Source organism: Geospiza fortis, unplaced genomic scaffold (genome assembly GCF_000277835.1).
Source record: "Geospiza fortis unplaced genomic scaffold, GeoFor_1.0 scaffold167, whole genome shotgun sequence".
NCBI classification, from domain to species: Eukaryota; Metazoa; Chordata; class Aves; order Passeriformes; family Thraupidae; genus Geospiza; species Geospiza fortis.
The window spans coordinates 1,030,905-1,050,316 of record NW_005054355.1 but is presented as its reverse complement, the minus strand read 5'-3'; the positions used below and the strand labels follow the sequence as shown (position 1 = coordinate 1,050,316).

The 19,412-nt window shown below is 39.5% G+C and overlaps 1 protein-coding gene across 1 annotated transcript in view; it reads left to right on the top strand.

Moving 5' to 3' along the window:
* The window catches only part of SHC3 (SHC adaptor protein 3), a 52,719-nt gene extending 33,618 nt beyond the window's left edge, over nt 1-19,101 (top strand). The window contains exons 5-12 of the mRNA XM_005423569.2: nt 750-803; nt 4,945-4,996; nt 8,944-9,070; nt 10,132-10,285; nt 11,266-11,362; nt 12,225-12,419; nt 14,535-14,830; nt 17,870-19,101. Coding sequence (XP_005423626.1) covers nt 750-803; nt 4,945-4,996; nt 8,944-9,070; nt 10,132-10,285; nt 11,266-11,362; nt 12,225-12,419; nt 14,535-14,830; nt 17,870-17,998 — 1,104 coding nt within the window. The 3' untranslated portion in view covers nt 17,999-19,101. The remainder of the gene's footprint in view (nt 1-749; nt 804-4,944; nt 4,997-8,943; nt 9,071-10,131; nt 10,286-11,265; nt 11,363-12,224; nt 12,420-14,534; nt 14,831-17,869) is intronic.
* Nucleotides 19,102-19,412: the final 311 nt, after the last annotated feature.

The window sequence follows — 19,412 nt, the reverse complement described above, 5'->3', positions numbered from 1 at the left end:
AAATATCAAGTGAAAATTTCTTTCAAATGACCTTTTCTTTCTTGGTTGTTACATGATTTCATTATTAAAAGATTTTGTACATTGATTCTCAGAATAGCAGAGATGTTCTGCTTTTATTAGAGGTTCAGGACAAATTGTCTTTTCCCAGAGAAATATCATATTAGTTCAAATTGTACATAAGCAATTTGAATTTCAAATGCCCTGGAGTGTGCCTGTGAATTTGTCCACAATACTATACTGCAGCTAGATTAAAAATTCTGTTTGCATATTGTAAACATGTTGATGTTTGAAACATAAAATGATACAGTAGGTATTGGATGCAATGTTAGGAATCTTAGCCGGTGTAGAGGTTGGCATGGTTTCATTGATTTCACCAGAGTGGCATCAGCAGAAAAATGGTTTGATGAATAGGACCTTTTGTTTCATTCATCATTATCTGTAATAAAGAAAGTGAGTTTTAGCAGATTAAAATTTCTCCAAAGACACTTTCTGACGGGTCTGTATGATTTACTAGAGTTCTGAGTACATTTAGCAATCTTGCAGTATCCTGATACATTTTAAAGAACACTGGAACAGAAACATTTATCCTTAAGTTTGTTTATATTATCATGCTGCTCTTTGAAGTCCCTGTAGGTAATTTTGATCTTGATTTTGGATTTTCACCAGCATACAAGCAAAAAAACTGAAATCAGAATTGCAAACTGTAAGAAACCCATCTGACTCACACTTATTCTTTCTGATCCATACAGATCATAGCAAATCACCATATGCAATCCATCTCCTTTGCGTCTGGAGGTGATCCGGTAAGCATTTCTGTAAAGCCTTCTCCCACACAGAAACTTCTTTATGAGGGCTGTGTGACAAAATTTAAAGCACATCTTACTAAAAGAAAAATACAACCACAACTCAGCTCCTGTTTCTTCTTTCATAAATTTTTCTTGATTGTTGCCATCAAGCTCTGTTTGAGGGGAATGGCTGACAAACGTTCACAGATCCTGCCCTTTGGATGACTGTAACAAAAACTATCAAGGGGCTGTAAGCATTCATATAGTAACTGATAAGCAGGGCTTTGTTTTTCAGAGTAATGTAGAATAGTTATATGGGCATTGTATGGATTTTTATCCTGTTATTTATCTTGCACTTTTTATAGCAGTAGAATATGTTGCAGCTCTCAACTGTAAATGTGAATTGAGAAGACTGTGCTAAATTCTGCCTGCATGTATATTTGCTACAGTCATGCATGTTGAAGGCAGGCTTTCAGGAAAAGCACAGATCTTTCTCGTCTGTTTTACAAAGCTTTTAGATATACACCTACAAATTCTATTAATTTAGATCAAAGGGCAGATTCCTGCTTATTGTGCTTTTCCTTATTTTTATAACCTGTTCATCCAAGGATATATTAATAAATGGGCTTCAAAAGTATTTGTCATTCAGGAAGCAATGGGGAAAATATAAATTAGTGACAGAGCTCTTACCTAAGAGGTTTGAAAGCTTTTAAACTTAGATTAATTGAATTAGTACCTTTTTCTCCATCATGTGATTATCTGTCATATATCAGTCATGTACTACAAATAAGGCAATTTCTAGCCTGCTTTGTGAGTTAATTCTCTCAGTTAACTCTGCTAAGGTGAAGATGCTTGTTGCTTTCTCTGTTCATTGTGTTTTTGTCCAAAAACATAAAGACAAATTCTAGTCTTAGTATAGCTTCACTGAGCTCAATACAATTGCAGAAGGGAAAAGGACACAATATCACAATAATTTGGGGGAAAAAAAATGGATCAACAGCAGCTTGGAAACACAACAGATTGCAATGGATGCTGTAAATGAACAATTCCTGAAGTGGGCAGGGGAGTGATTAGCACAGTTCCCTGCCTCCGTAAGAAGATTCTTTGCTACCCATCTGCCATCCCAAATGCTAGGTCCTGGAAACACCATTTCACACTGCCCACTGATGAAATGATTTACTAGGAAAGAGGAGAGGAACAGCAGTAGAGTTCTGGATTTGGAGTAAACAAGCTCTTCCAAATGTTTTAAAGAGATAAAAATCTCACTACTGAGACAGTGAGCTACCAGAGAAATAAAATTGCATGGTGCAAGGGAGCCTACAAGGTACAGTGAAATTATAAATTTGTGTTCCCAATAAGACTACTGCATGAATTCATTCTGGTGTTGGGATGAAGAAAATGGGTATGACGCTTGGATGTAGAAAATGGGTATTTTCTACACGCTTATCTCTGGTCTAGTAAGGAACAACTTTAACTCACAAGTTTGTGCAAAAAGCAGCTAGTTCCTTTGTCCTGGCTGCATGTTGAAGATGACAAAATGCAAGGATGTGGTTTAGCTCACAAGTTTATTTACTCATCAGAGTGCCATCTAGACATAACTTTCATCAGCCCTTAATGATTTCTACTTGGTAGTGGACTGCCACCACCAAACTGCATCTCCCAACCACAGCTGGCCTCCAGACCATAAATGTGTCTCCTTATATGACTTTAAAATAGGTTGGAGAAAAGCCATAGTGACCTAGGAAACTAGATATGTAGTGCCCATGTTTCTTCAGGAAGTGATTCCCTTATTTTGAAGTTATTTTAGAGTTTGGTTTACTAGGAGGTGAGACTATCGCTTCTCTACCCCGTCAACCTTTCTGCTCTGGATGTCTGCCTCCCATTTGTCATAGCAGTTAGCTTTACCACCTTCCTCCCACTCCCTTACCATTAAATATCTTATTCAAAATATAACCTCTGGAGAAGTGTTCCACAGTCCTGGAGAATGGCTTGAATATATACTTCTGCAATATTTCCCTTTGCAATGAGTCAGTTTCTGGCTGTGTCAGAATATGGGAGTGTAAAAACCTCTGTACCAAATCCTTTTACGTGCCATTTCAGCACCATTTTATTTCACTTCCAAGGCTGTGCTCTCAATCCACTTTAGCTCTATTCAGCCCCTCCTATGATACTCTAAACAATTTTTCTCCACAGTAATTTCAGGTGGCTGTTTCCAGGCTGCCAGAGAAGACATCTGTTTTTTGGAGATATCTGCTGAAATTTTGGAGTGGAGGATGCCATAAAATCTAATAAGGCAGGTCTCTCAGAGGTCCCTGAAGGCAGTAGTTTTTCAGTTTCAGCAATACCTCCAAATTTTAACACTTCAATGCAATGTCTTCAGGCTGAAAATTATAGCTCATTCATACTTGTTTTCAGTTCTTGAATGTCAAGGATCACTTTCCTGCATCAGCCAAGTCCTGTATAGTTTTTGGATGAGGGTCTTCTCACTTAGCCACACTGAAATGTGCCCACCTTAGGTCCTTAATGGTTTGTCATAGTCAGCTTGAATCTCAGAGCTTTAAATGAAATAAGGAGTAGGTGTTTTCAGACTGTCACACCCACACTAGCTATGAGATAGATCTGTGATTTACTCAGGCATAAATGTATCCATTAGCTATCACTGAAGTAGTAAATAAATTGATCTGTGGCCCATTTTCTAGTCTTTCTGGCCCTGAAATAAATAACACAGTGCATTTTGCACCCACACATTCACTCTCTTCCCTTGTAGTGGTCTCTTGGGATTGATGCCAAGCATGTGCTGGTCCCTCAGAGAGTTTCAGGGCATGCTGTGAGAAACTAGTGCAGTGAGACAAGGGCTCTGTATTATTTGCTACTGTAGACATAGTCACCTTTGTTTTCCCCTTACTTGTTGATATGCAACCTTACTTCCACTGTGGTCACTGCCCAGACACTGTGCCACAAGATGTGTAAGAAATTACGAGACAAAATGGTAGACGTGTGCTTTTTTAACTGACCAGCCTCCCTGCTGCTGTGTCTGAGTGCCTTCCAACGATGCATTAATTGACATGGTTACACATCTGTCACCAGAGCCCATGACTGTGCTTCATCCTTTCCCTTGCTCCCTCCTTAGGAAGGAAATTATGTAGACATTCAATACAGTGATTTGTTTTGGGTGGCTGGTGGTGGTTGTGTGCTTGCACTAGAAAAAGCTGTGCTGAAGAAGTCTATCTTTTAACTGAAGATTGATGTTTATTATGATGTTAGATCTTGGCATAATTGGCAATAATCTTGGATCAGTCACCTGAAAAGGCTTTGGGTACACAGTCAGCTGTAATGTATCCTGTATATCCCTTGGGTTTAGCCTACCTGACTAGCCAGGCATAGTCAGGAAATACCAGATCTAACCAGGACTTCCTGATTGCATCAAGGCAACATGGCATTTTTCAGATATATCAGCAGGCCTAAGTGTTTCCTGGAAACCCAGGCCTTTCTGTTTAATCTGCATAATAATAGAAGTCTGCACCATTTGTGCACAGGACCATGGGAGTGGCAGGAGAGGATGTCTGTGTGCTCTTGCCAGAAAATCCACCAGGCATGTGGTGTGGCAGAGAGCAGCCTAAGGGCTGAGGGAGGGTGTGCAGGGATACTGCTTGTCAGAGCTGAGCAGTGGCTGAGCGCTCTGTGCCATATGGCACTGTAGTCAGTAAAGCAAACACCTGCTTGTCATACATGAATAAATGCCATTGCTCAGTATTTCTGAGGAGCAGCGCTGTTACTGCCACTCTTTCTGCCACAGAACCAGATGATTATTCATGTTATGAACCAAAATCTCTGGGTAGTTTGAAGATAAGGACTTGTAATTCTGTTCCCTCCTAAATGAGGCCTGGGCCAAATCCTACTGAATATGTTTGATTGATAGAAGAGATTTTAAAATTCTGCTGGATTGGATCACATTCTGTAAAAAATAAAGTGGTAAAAGGAAATAAGTACCAAAACCCATAAACTTTTATATGGGATTTAAGTAGTATGCATCTGTAGAGCAAAATATTCATTTAGGGCTCTGCCCAAAGGACTGTACATACTCTAGACTGTGATCTTTTGCTGTAATCAGTGCAAATATGCTTTTGCATTCATTGTAGGTATCTTAATTTTTTGACAGGATACTTCAGACTATATTGCATATGTAGCTAAGGATCCTGTTAATCGTAGAGGTAAGTTATAAATATCTATTTGATGTCTGTATTTCTTTTGAAAAACACTAGTTATTCATGGTTTAGGTCAGATAACACTACCTCCCCCCCCTGAAAAACATGAATGTAGAATGTAGCCTAATCAAAGGATGGACTTAGACAGAGACATGGAAAGATAAGAAGCAGCAGTTTGTTTCTCAAGCTTGTAATAAATAGGTCTTGCCTCTAGTTCATACCCAAATAACACTTTGATTCTCTTCATCTCTTAAATCAAACACTTGCCTTACTTGGCTGTGTAAGCTTCTAGGCAACAGCCAAGTCTTACCAACACCCAATCACTGTGCAAGAGCTAAGCAGTCTTCTGATTAAGTCATCTGATGAGGCAGCTGTATCTGTTAGGTCTTCCCAGTACATGCCTAAGTCTTCCTGGCAGAATCAGATTCTTTATCAAATAACTAGCTTTACAGCCAGCTTGCTGTAGTTCTCTTTCTCAGTAAAGTTTTATTCAAGGTTGTATTGCTTTAGTAGCAATCAGTCATGGACAGGGCCCGGGCCCTGCTTGTTGATTGTGTTCTCTAGGTCTTAATGCAACATACAAAGCATTTTGTAATGTACCTGGGAATCTATTTACTACTTGTAGATTATAGAGAGAAAAGAACAGACTATCTCCAAAAAAAAAAAAAAAAAAGACATTAAGTACTTCCAACAGGAAGTACTTCTTCTTTCTGGAGAATTCAGACACTTTAACTCCAAAATGCTAATCCTACAAATCCTCAACTGTCCACCTTACCATCAGCACAACTGACCCAGTAGCTTCCATATGTAGTCATCTTTAATGATACCTGTAGAATCTGCTGTGTCCATGTGCAGAGATGTCCAGACTTGGGGGTATTGGCTCATAAATAATACCTGCACTAAGCATACTAATATGCTGAGCGTAAGTGAAATACCTAGAAAACTGAAAGGGAACGGGAGGTAGGGAATAGTCCAGTTCTTTGCAATGCTTGTTCCATTACAATATCCTGTTGGAGAGGCACCAGTGTCAGACTACGGAATGCATGGTGCAGAGCTGCTCTCCAGCCCACCTGCTTTAGCAGTAGCTTTCCTCTAAATCCAAGCCTGATTTAGCTGTTCTGAGAGATCTCAGTCAGTGTAGGGGCTAGCACTGTAGACCAAATATTTTCTCTGTAGGGTTTGGAGGAGCCCTGTGCTCTGTCTTCTGTCATGTTCCTTCTGCACTATGCTCTTCCTGTACTATCTTCCTTCTATCTTACATCCTTAGCTTCCTGTGACTGTTCCTTGTTGATCTAGGCTATCCTAAACTGAGACATCATCTAAGCACCTGGTATTGTTGTATTCCTTTGGTTTATTCAGGTCAAGTAATTTCTTAGTTTTCTTTATAAAAAGATTGACTGTGTAGCATTCCAGCTGCAGTGCACATCCTCCATCCTTCAGATAATTTCTGTACCTCCTTCCTTCATTTGCCTGCAGCTCTTTTAAAAAGGTGTATGATATCTGCATAACAGGGGCTGTCACTATGGCACATAATGCACCTTCCTATTTTTTCTTCCTTTTGTCCTCTACGTCAGCTGGTTCCTTCTAAGCCCTTTTTGCTGCAGTGAAGCACTGTTACCTCATATGAAATTCTTTCACGCTGTGATCTTTAAGCCTTCAGCATTATGGTTTTCCTGTGGGTGCTTTTCCCCACTCGTCTGTATACATCAGTGCTTTGCAGATCAGTGACTTTGTATGCCCCCTGTATTAAAACACATTCTTTAAAAGGGTCTAATTTACCAAGGGACCTGAATTGCCCTCGTTTACCATCACTTGCCATTCTGTCATTCTTTGGGTTGGTCTGCAAATTACTTTAAAAGGGGATTTGTCTTTACCTCTGTATCTGGCGAAAATGTTACTGCTGCTGTTACTGATGCTACCCTACCACCAATGGTGTAGTTTAGCTTGCATATTAGACTCATTTCTTCACAAGGATAGAAAAGCTATCTTCGTGCTTTGCATTCTGGATCTAGCAAGCTCAAGGCTGTCTATTTTCTGCTGTAACATTCACAAGAAATCATCTCTGTGTGAGCCAAACCTTCTCATCCTTTTGCAAGAAGTGTATCTCCTACCTGCTGAAAGTCCATTCACGTATCCAAGGAAACAGGTTACTCATTATGTCACCTACTGAAACTACTTAATGACTCATGCTTCATTTCATCTCCAGAAAGTCTTAGCAGTGAGCAATATTGCCTCCTTAAATTTGCACTCTAGTAATGGAGTGCAAACATTTTAGCTTTGTTTGGCCTAACTACTTTTGGACCACGTTTTCAGAGATAAATGTGCACCTTCCATGGGGGCTGATTGTTCAATGCCAATAGCAGTGTTGCAGAGGTCATAAAAAAACGAATGTCTCACTGCTAGTCAGGGATGTCTGCCTCCATCTTTGGACACATGGAGGTCCTGTTTTTGTCTGCTGAATCCACTTTCAACATGTAGCTAGGGGCATTTTCCCTGGACGAGGCATTTCAGCTTGGTGGCTGGCACAGCAGATGCTCTAAGGTGAGAAGAGGACACCGCTGTGTCTGCATGGCACTGTCACTGGTGCCATTTCATGCTGAATGAGGTGCTGCTGCTGCTGCTGCTGAAGAAAAGACAGCAGACATTCCATACTAGCACCTTCAGGTTTTTTGGCCCTTTTTCTGGCCTCCCCAGAAGTCTATCCAATATTTCAGTCTCTGAAAAGGTAATATCTACACCTACTCAGTCTCCCTGTATTACTTCAGCTAAATGTCACGACCAACCCTTATTTGTAGGACACTGGCATCCAATGCACTTGCTTCCAGTGAGTTGGACCCTGGGCATGTACTAAAATGCAATTTTTCAGCTGAGGAGTTTATATTCAGGTTATTAAAGCAGTCAGGGATGAACAAATCGGTAGCTTTGAGCAAGAACCCACTTTCCTGTGGCAGGACTTGGAAAAGAACCAGTTTGAAATCCAGTCCAGGCTATAGCCAGTAGACAATATGCTTGTCCAATTCTGATTATGGAAAATTAACTCACCTTGGCTTCACTGGATATCACTGAGATGTTGTTCACTGAGATCTTTAGCTTCCACCTTTTAGCACCCATGTTCCCACAGTGTTGTGTTGCAGGAACTCCACAAGTTCACCTCTTTATGTTTTCACATATGATGAGACCTCCAAGCCATTCTCTGATTTAAAACTAGGACAGATATATCTGCTCAGACAGCTGAAAAAGGCTTCTCAGTGTTTATAGGAAGAGAGTTTGTGTTGCTATTCTCCCCCTTTACTGCCACAGTGGATTCAGAGAAGCTGTGCATGGGGAAGTGCTGGAGCTAATCAGGGTGCTGGCTCTGCACTCCTCAGCAGCCCTGGAGTTTGCTGGGAGTGTCTCCCTGCAAACAAACAGGAAAAGGCTCTAACCTCTGTATTCCTGGAATAAAAGATCAGGGTTCATTATCTGGGAAGTATCTGTGTACACTGCTCCTCCCTCAGACAGTAATTTGGAAAAACAGAGCAGCTTGTGAACTTGGGGTGATTAGATATAAAAGTGAAGTAATTAAACTCAGGAAAACAAAAAAAGCTTTTATTGTTATTATCATCTATTAATATTTGTGTAATTTCAATTTAAAGCTTAGAATTCTTACATAATCTATTGCATTCAGGTAATAACAAGTGAAATTTTATGAGTTTTTTTCTGTTCGTGGGCTTGTTAAAATAGCAGAACAGATTAGGGACCTTTTCTATTGCAGTTACACATCAGTCCAATTTTATGTAACCTTTAAAAAGTTGTGATTGCCTGAAATTCACTGTTTCAGAATTGGGGTTTATTGAAATGTGCACATCACTAATAGAGCAACTAAGCTTGACAGTGCAGGTGTTTTGTCATAGGTCTTTGCATCCCACCATGACATAAACAGTGATTTGCCTGTGTCAATCTTTTTCATTTAGCCTGTCATATACTGGAATGCTGTGGTGGCCTGGCCCAGGATGTCATCAGCACCATAGGGCAAGCATTTGAACTCCGATTTAAGCAGTACTTGCAATGCCCCTCTAAGACACCCACTTTATCTGATAGGTGAGTGCTATTGCAGAAGACAGCCAAAGGACCTTCTTTAGCTTTCAATTTACTTAATAAAATGTGGACAATGTTGCTGGGCACAGACAGGACTTGAATACTTAAAAATTATTTCTGCAATATTAGCAAAACAGTGTTACAGTGTTTACCTGACGAACATGGAAGAAGCACAGTCAGTTTAAGATAGGCTAAATATGGATTTCACAATGATGTTGAAATGATCATGTGTTTTGTGCTGTAGTTAGTAGGCAGAGATGGATGGCCAAGAATGGTTGTTATTTGTGCCATTTCCTCGTTACTGTCACAGCAGCTGTGTCAGTTTAGATAGGAGTAGGTCAGACAGCTGGGATTCCAAAATGACTAATGATGTTCCAGTATTTCTCATATTAGGGTGATGTTTCTAGGAATGTGATGTATTGCAGTGAGGTTTGACTGCATTGATATCTGGAGGATACAAACTCTCCTTGTATATGTTCAAAAGGCTGGGATATAGCATTTTGTTTTCTTTAAAGACATGGATTGCTATGTGCTTTCTAACATTACGAGAAACCCTAGTGAACTTTTACCCTCTGTAATCTCTTATATCAGAGCAAAACCAGTTAGATAGGGAATATACAATGCTACTAGCCTAATCTGGAAGCATGCTACATTCACATCTCCTGACTTTGTGAGGTTCTTGCAGAATTACATTGGTGGCAGAGCAGTCATAACTAAAGACAAAGATTTAGAGCCTAGTCAGTCAATCACGTCATAGTATTACAAGTGCTATTTTAAGATTAGATAAAGTTGTTTGTTAATGCAGTTTATAATGGTCTTTAAAGCCAAGTTCAAACACACTCTTCTCAGCATAAAGAATTTGGCCCATTGCAAAGGAGGTTTATGTCAGTTTGTCCAAACAGAGAAGATCTGATACATGATCCATCATTGCTTCCTGACTTAGAGCGGTAGCTGAAGTGTCCCTACAATATGCAGTAGTGATCCCCTGACAGGCAGCCTTAACCTGCTGAAAGTGTCTGTAAGTGCCTTACAAGAGGCAAAAGAAAGCACTCTCTTTCTTTTAGGATGCAGAGTTTTGAGGACCCATGGACGGAGGAAGATAACGAGGCAACAGAGCATCCCTATTACAACAACATCCCAAATAAAATACCTCCCTCTGGCGGATTCCTTGATGCCAGGCTCAAAACAAAGCTTCTCACTGCTGCAGACACAGCTCAGGTCAGTATAATTTCGTTTCTACTCTCCTGCTGATTGATCCAAAATTTTTAAAAGATGTGTTTTATAGTGGGTAACTTGGGATTGTCTATAATTCACAGCCCTTCCTGTGTGGCCAGTTTCCATCTGAATGGCCATTGCAGATTGAGGGGGCAACACATTAGGCAGGTTCAAAACGAATTAAAGGTGGTGAAATCCTCATGGTGTTAAAAGATTAACTGGGTTCAAGGAACAGAAATCCACAGGGGGCTACTACATTTGCAGAAACCATGTCTGCTTCAGAGAGTATCAAATAGTGCACATTAAGTGGGAATGATTTAATGCAGAATCATTTAAACAATCTAGTGCAGCCATTACTAACAGTTCATTATGTTAATGACTTGGGAGTGATCAGTATTCAGCCAAGTTTCTAGGTAGGTTTTCCACCTCATGTTGAACTAAGGTCAGCTTGAATATTTCTACCAGCACTCCTGTTGAAAGTTTGACTGCAGTATCAATGTAGACCCCTAAGAGGTGTTTTCAGATCCAGCATAACTTTGCTTAAATCCAGAGGGGTCCTGTCTGTAGCCAACATGCTCCCCTCAGTGCCCAAGTCCCCTCATCCCCTAGTACCAATGTGAATCTTTCAGCTTATGGTGTTGGGGCTGTCTTCTGGTCCCACGTGTGTTTCTGTGGAACACTTTTCCCAGTAACAGGTTGAATCACTACCTGAGTACAAACTAAAGAAATTATGCAGTATTTGGTATCATAGGGGGTCACTAAAAGCAGAAACCAGGGAAGAACACCTGAAGGTCACTGGTAATATCTTACTCTTAAACAAATGTATTTAGGATATATATATATATATTCTGAAATTATGATGAATTGGAAAGGAAGAGTGAGGGTACACAAAATATGTCCAAAGAAATTGGCAGAGCCACTTGTAATGTGTCTGAGCATTTTAAAGGCAATTTAAAAGTTCCTTGCACATGTGTCCATTCTAGTCTGCATCAGGAATGGGAGGAGAGCAAATTTATTATCAGAGCCATCACTTAGGAGACAAATTCAGTGAAGAATGGCATCACAGGCCTGTTAAACAAGGTGAGTTTTGCTACTTTTAGCTATAATACTGCAGGTGGTCTTGAAGGGCAAAGCATGTGAAAGTCTGGTGCCTCAAAGCCTTAAGGCAATGAACAGAACTTGGTTGATAGGTTCCCTTTGTCTGAGTTTTAGTGTTGATACCAGTGAAAAGCATTTGATAATTACCTCTGGATAAATTATTAAATGCAGACCTTCATGAAATATTTTCTTCTGTAGAGCAGTTCATGAATAGAATTACCCAGACTTTCAGCTTTCTAACTTTCTACATCTTAAAACCCATGTCTCCTGCATGATGTGTTCTGAAAATGTGACCCACTAGGGTATGCAAAATAGAATTTTTAAATGAAAAGCCCAAAATAAAAAGTTTAATTCAAAATGTGAAGCAATTTTCTCTACTCAACAAATAGCAAATAGTGTATAATGTTCCTTTGGTTGTCTTTGAATTTCAAGTAATTTCAAAACACATATAAAGATTTCACCCCATCCAGCTTTATGTAATAACTTTACTGTGTTTCTAGGGGCACTTTTGTTCAAAGGCCAGAATATATTTCCTATTGTTAATCTGTACACATTTGAGGATTTTATACTTTCTCTCCCTCTCATGAGTCCCCAACAGAATATAATTTTTGAAATTTACAATCTTTATTTTCAAAGATTTCCTTTCCTCCTGGGAAATAGCCCCACCATACCTTCACTGAAACACAGTTCTGAATCCATTAATTTACACTTTTTCTACTAGATCCAACAATTATTGACTTTATATCTCCCTATCCAGGAAATTTTAAACCTGTGGTGATGTAGTGTGATGGTAATTCGTCAACACTGTTCTGTCGATTACACAAAAAAGTCTTGACTTTTCTAGGATCTCTGGATATTTGTAGTATGTCAGAAGAGAAATCAGAAGTAGCACCAGCTGGAGAGCTGCCAATATATGTAAACACCCAGAATATAAATAGAGAAGATCTATTGGCACTTCAGGCAGATGCTGAAAGTGCCTTCAGTGGAAGAGCAGAGGATGCTGAAGCAAGCAGCCCAGGAAAAGATCTGTTTGACATGAGTGAGTTCCCTTCCTATTCGCTTCCTTTCTAATAAGTGATCAAATATATTTATGCATCAGTTCTGTCTTTAAAAAAAAAAAGTTTTTGAAATTTGGTGTTCCTGGTGTAATTATTGTGAATTTTGATATCCATTGTGGTTTCATATTGGACTGAGCTAAAATAAGAGTGGCTGAAGACTTGGAGCTAGTCTGTATAACATCTGAGTTAAGGTTAATTGCAGTCCATGTTGTCCTTAACATCACGGGCAATTATGTCAGACGATAAATTAATCAGGAAGCTTGGCATACAGGAAAGTAAAGGAGGGTGATGTGAAGTAAAGTATGGATGAGTGGAAAATTGTCTTCAGCCTGTCCTGTGAGTATGTTGTGATGAAGTCAATGCATATGGGAAAAGCTCTGAGCTACAAGAAATGTAGCATGGAAATTAAAGTACTTACTTCTTACTCTGGATAGGCCTACTGTCCTATCTGTTCCAACTTTGAAGGCAGCTTTTCCTAGATCAGAATCATCACCACAGCTCCAAAACCACAGCTTAAGCGTCAGACATAGTTTGGTAGTGGTGCTGCTAATACACATTGTTTTCAGCCTTGAGAAGATACATAAGGTGAAGAAATAGTGAAAGCATTTGATGCACAGAAAAATTTCTTGGGTTTTTTACTCTTCCTACCTCAAATAAATTGCTTATCCATGCTTAATTTAATTCAGTTCACATAATTAAAAGGCAATGAGACTAAGCAGTTGGTGCCTAAAAAATTATTTGCAAAATAAAGTATCTACATTTCTGTTATCTTAGTGTAGGAAAAACCCCCATTTTCCTGGCATGTTTTTGCTGAGATATGGCTCTATTTCCACAGCTCAGTGAGATGTTCAATTGAAAGAAAGGAGGAGGGAAGAAAGTTGAGAGAGTACCTATCTGTGAATATAGATCTGGAAGGAGAAAAATCTGCTGTTCGAAATCAGGGATGTTAGCTGTTATCAGCCATTGGAATATTAGAGAAAAGTAGTATTAGAAAATGTGCCAATTAGCCCTAAGATGGTGGTTTGTTGAGATAAACATATGTTGGACTCCATGCAGACTGCGGTATAGTGAAGACATTTGTAAGCTACTTTTAATAGCTGGCTGAGATATCGATAAACGGTGACAGCACAATATTTTTCTTTTCCTTTGAGCTAAACTAGCCTCTGTGGCCCCATGCAAACAGGGCTTTATACTCCTTGCATCTGAACAATCTGTTCAGAGCTGGTGTATCACTTCACTGTGCTGCTCTCCAGATGTCCTTTTGTAAGCCTAGGGGCACAGAACAACATTTCTTTTTGATATGTACTGGTGGGCCAGATGAAGGTCTTGCAATAGCAAATAGCTTCCAAGAGGTCAGTACAACATGTAACAAAGCACCCTATGCACCTATGTAAGACTGTTGGGATCCATAATGACACTTCTTTCTACTCAACTCTACAGTTGCACTGAGTTCAGGAGTTAGCTGATGTTTAAAATATGCTTCCCCAAGGCTGGTTTTAACTAGGGAAATGGTGTTAAATGTGTTAACCTGTGTCTGTTTTGTGAAGTTCTCTTCCTGGAGGGAGGCTAGGAGTAGGCTGTGTGGGGAGGGTGAATGTTCCCTACTAGACATAGCCTTGGGCTGGAGACTCAGTAATGGATAATTTTTAAATGAATAACTTGTTTGAACAGAGACCAGATATGAGTATAATTACGTTAGGTACCCCTATTATGTAATTTATTTGAAATTAAACTGTCTGAACTACCTAGAAAGACTGAAGGAAAGATTTGCCTGCTACCAGATTGTATAAATACAGCTGTTGACAATAGCCACTACTGAAATAAACCAGTACCTTTCAAAAAATCCTGCCAAGGTTCAGCCTGATTTTTATCAGTATCATTCCGTGCATAATACACGTTTTAAACACATTACACTCCTCAGTCTTAATATATTATATTAATCAGTAAGTCTATTAGTGTATCTTCCCTTACTTTTTTCATAAACAGAAGTGGTTGTAATGCAAAACAAATCCAGTTTAAAATGACCACAAAATTACCATTTGCCTACATGATTTACATCTGAATGATCCTGGTCTTGTTTCTATTTTCATAACAAGGACCATTTGAAGATGCTCTCAAGAATCAAGCATCTGAGGCTATGTTGAAGAAATCCACCTCCACGGGATGCACCAGTCCTCCTTTATCCAGAGTAGCTGTCCGGACTGAAGCTGAGGAGCTGAGTACAGAGCCATGGTATCAAGGAGAGATGAGCAGGAAAGAAGCAGAACAGCTATTAAAGAAATGTGGTGATTTCCTTGTGAGGAAGAGTACCACGAATCCTGGCTCCTACGTGCTGACAGGCATGCACAAAGGACAAGCCAAGCATCTTCTTTTGGTGGACCCAGAAGGAACTGTAAGCACTGACTTCTCACTAATAGATGAGGCTTCTGATTCTACTCATTTTCTCTAAATGCCTTTAATCTTCTTTACAGCTTATTCACACCTTACCATAAGCACCACCTCATATCTCTGATGTGCCATCACATCTCTAATTCTCTCCCTGATGCCTAGCAGAAGACCTAGCACATGATTTCTGCACATTGCAGGGAGCCTTAGGGACCTGAATCCCAAGCAAGTTGACACTTTGACCACTGTTGTGGTCTTGGTCAAAAGTGCAACTAAGACACTTCAGTATTCTTGCTAAAGGAACGATGTTTGGCTAGCCTGCTTGGCTTCTCTGTTACCTGGGATGTGGACCAGGCCCTCTGTGTTTCTCTGCATGTATGCCCAGGAGAGAATTGGGGTAAGCCTGTTCCATTTCTTTGCTACAAATAGACTCCCTCAGCTGATGAAGGGACCATCCCCACAGCAGGATGGAGGGGGCAAGGGAGCTCTAATTTTCTGTAGCTGTCCTGTCCTGCTTCTGCGGAGGCATAAACTCTTCAGAGAGATTGAAATCATTGTCATGAGTTTTATTCCTGGCTCCTGGTAGCTGCAAATAGGCAACTCCTTTTCCTCTAAAAAGGACAGCTTTAGGTAACCAGCCCCAAGGTAAGTGAGAAACTCCCGTAAAGGAGTTGGCCTGTTGGCATCTGAGCTGAGAAAGCTGTGCCAGGATTACATCAATCCTGCAGAGTCCCTATTGCAGTGGTGAGGAGCGTCCATGGTACTTGTTGCAGTTAGTTACATTTGCCACATGAGGCCAGTCAAAGAATGATTTTGCACTTTTGAGGTGCCAGTTGCCTAGTCCTGGGTTTGATGGGTACACCAGCCCAGGGAAGTGGCTTAATGCCTCTTGAGGGGCAGCCTCCTTTGCTAAAATTTGCCAACAGTTTTGTGACTCGTGCAATAAGGTAGCCTAATTCTCTTTTCCTCATGAACCCACAAACAGCTGTTACAGGCTACTGCACGGGAAACACTTCTCTGTGACCTGGCAAGTTCAGGAATGCTGTGTCCCACTGGGAGCTCTGCTGCAGTGCTGCCTGGCTTGGAATACTCAGGTCCTGTGGTGACTTCCAGGGCATTTTTTTCCTGTGCATGTTGGAGGGGCTCCCTCATCTTTGCTGCTCTGCCTCTAGTGCATCTCTAATTTGCTGACCTCCTTGGTTAGGGACCTGCTTGTTGTCTGCACGTATCCTTCCCTCAGCCTGCTTGTATGATCATGGCCTAAATGGCTCTGAGATGCCTGGCTCAGGAGGCACTGTTCCAGAACACTGATTTTATGCAACTGTGGTTACTTACAGACAGCTGCGCTGTCTGTACGATTTGTGGGATCTTGACACAGCTTCTGAGCAGCCCTATTTGCAACTTGTCAAAGTGGAGAATCATCAATAACATGCCAGTCTGTGGCCCGCTGCCACAGCGTGCCAGTGGCTTACATTTCATCTGCATGGTCTCAGCGGGATTGTTCTTGAAGACTGATTCACACAAAGGCTGCCTGAAAATTAATTTCACACACAGTACCCAGTGACACGTAACAAGTCTTAAGGGTGTTTCTCAGAGCAGAGTTAACTGTCCAGTTGCTTCTGCTCTCATCCAGCTAACAAAAGAGTAAAAATAGGAAAAGGACATCCCTCATTCAGACAATGGATGCTTAAAATGGAGGATTGCAGGATTTTTCTACATTTAGAATTAGACCTCTGGTGATGGTAGAGTGTCTAACTTACAGTAAGAACATCTCAGAATACAGATAAGTAAAGTTAGTGCTTTTTTAAAGATATCTTTTCATTTTAAAATTATAGTTTAATTTTAGAGACAGTGACATTTCAAAGCAGAATGCTTCAGAAATTGGGAGAGCCTTTTGGTTTCCTTCAGTGATATAACTATGTGTAGACTGACCAGAAAGCATCATATACCATCAAAGTTATTTGTTTCCTTTTTTTTTTTTTTTTAAATCCTGTGACATACTGTTTTAAACTTCTAGCAATTTTTACAGAACTTAATGTTGCAACTGAATTATTTCAGGAGAGGTGTCCACCACAGCATAAGATGACTTCTGAAAGTTTTAACACAAGTTTTTCTCTCTTCCTGAGAATAGATCAAGGAAAAGAGACAACATTTCTTACTCAGGGCAGTGCTCACAGGCGTTTGCTTGAGGCAGTGTAGAGCCAGCCCAACACAAAGTTTTAGTGCAACATACTTGCACTAAAGTGCAAGGTGGATCTGTGCTCTGCCTGTAGCAGTTGTATGCCTAACTCATTTGCAACATAGGAAGGAAATGTTTTGTGAACATGTGGCTAAATAATTACAGATTGCTTTGTAATATAGATTAGGTTTTGGGTTCAGATAATTTTGACTGTTTTATCCTGCAGTATCAGTTTTGGCCTATCATGGGTGGAATATTGCATACCAGCAGGATGCTGCTACAGAGGGCTGGCATGTGGGTTGGAAAAATGATTTTTCCTGCCCTGAAGTGTTTCAGTTCTGAAGGCACGGGGATGTATGTGCAGCATAGGACAAACCCAAGCTAAGCACATATGGTGGATGGATCACTTTCTAGGAAGGGAATTTTTGAGTAGTGGAAGAAGAAAAGCACAAAAATGCTGAAGTGTACAAAGAAGCTGTTTTCTGACATATGTGGCATGATAGCTCTTTCTAATTAAAAGGTACAAACATCTCAAAGAAGTACGTAGTCCTTTGAAGAAGAAAAATCTGACTTACAGTGAAACAAAATCATGAACAGATGTTTTCAAGCAGACCTATTCAGAAAGAGTAATAAGAGTAGGCTGGCCCATGGAACTGCATGCAAAGTATCTATTTGGTGAAAATAGGGGGAGTGAGAGAGAAAACAGAAGCCACACTGCATAACCGCCAAATTTCCACCAATTTTGATGGAAGAGAGACCAGTTTCTAAAATATGATTTTGTCATTTTATTCTTAGATAATTTTAGTGTTAAGCTAAGGGGAAAGTACCTTACTCTTTAATCTGTCTTCTTGCATCTTTTTTTTGAAGGTTCGTACAAAAGATCGTGTCTTTGACAGCATAAGTCATCTCATCAACTATCACCTTGAGAATAATTTGCCTATAGTTTCTTCAGTGAGTGAACTCTGCCTGCAACAGCCTGCTGAAAGAAAACACTGACTCCAGATAACTCTTTTAGTTATTGCAACTTGCAAGCTATAACTGGTAGAAATTGCAGATTTGAAAGGAAAATGTACATTAAAAAACCCCCACATATTTACATACATTTCACAAGTATGTTTTATTTAAGTTTAAGAAGCCCCATTTCATATGGTCCACTTGACCATTTTCAATCCTTTATGTGACATGAAATCACATCAGAAGCCTTTCTTAAAAGTAATTTCAACAAAATTGTTCAGATTCTCTAATGTGAATGTTGATAGTGTATATACACATTATATATATAAATACAGTATATATTTATATTTTTCAAGTCAGTCTGTTGACAGTATAAAACTATCTTCTGTGCCATGTGTTTTTACCAAAAGAAAAGCAACAAGTATGATTGTTCAGATAAAAAAATAAATTCAGCAGTCTCAATTTCTTGAGAAATTTAATATTACAAATCTTACTTCTGATTTTACCTAAGAAGCACAACTATGGGGATTACAGATGGATTATGCTAGTTAACCATGGAAGGAATCTGAATTCAGTAACTAGTATTCCAACTCAGAAATTTAGCATAAAATGTTTTTTAAAAGCATTATTCACTGTCACTGATATCAAAAGGATTTTATCTTTCTGACATCAAGTTTGAATTCTTATATGATGCTATTCAAATCATTTGTATCTTACTTGAACAATGATTTGGTGTGATCTTTATGTGTATGAGGTGTGTGCTTAGATTTTTCTAATGATATTGTAACAGTATACTGTAACTTCAATTTTTTAATTTCAGTGCTAAGGTTATTTATAAGTAGTTCTCTGCTTATGGTGAAGATCTAGGTGTCCTTGAACTAACAGTCTCAAACGAGATGTTGCATACTGATTAGACAAGTTCAAGTAACTTGTGTTTAATAGGCTTGATATAAGATGTACATGACTGTTCAAAGACATATCTGAAAAATCTTTTCTTCTTGTAAGCAGTGAAAACTATCTGAACTCAGTGGTCAGTTTTGCAAATGATGTCACTTGCATTTACTTGCCAAAGCATAACTTCATTTTGGCCTTCAGCAAGTGATAGGTATTGGAAATATACTGTTTTTCTCTAAACATCAACTTTAAAAAATACACATACAATAAAGACACATTCATGGCAGCAATGCCCTTGACTTTTGGTACTGGGAAATGCTTTAAGGGATGTTTGTACTGTTCACATTTAAACATTATATAAAGTTATTTTCCCATTCTATGAATCTTATTATGAGTAAAATTCAATAGACTCAGTTCCTGTAAATGCAATGCTTGTGCCAGAGTCAAGATTTAGCCTTCAGCAATCCAAGGTTTTCTCTAGCACCAGTCTCTCAAATCAAATCTTTAGACTTGATTCATAAAAACTCAGCAGGGTAAGTCTAGGTTAAGTACCTGCCTACCC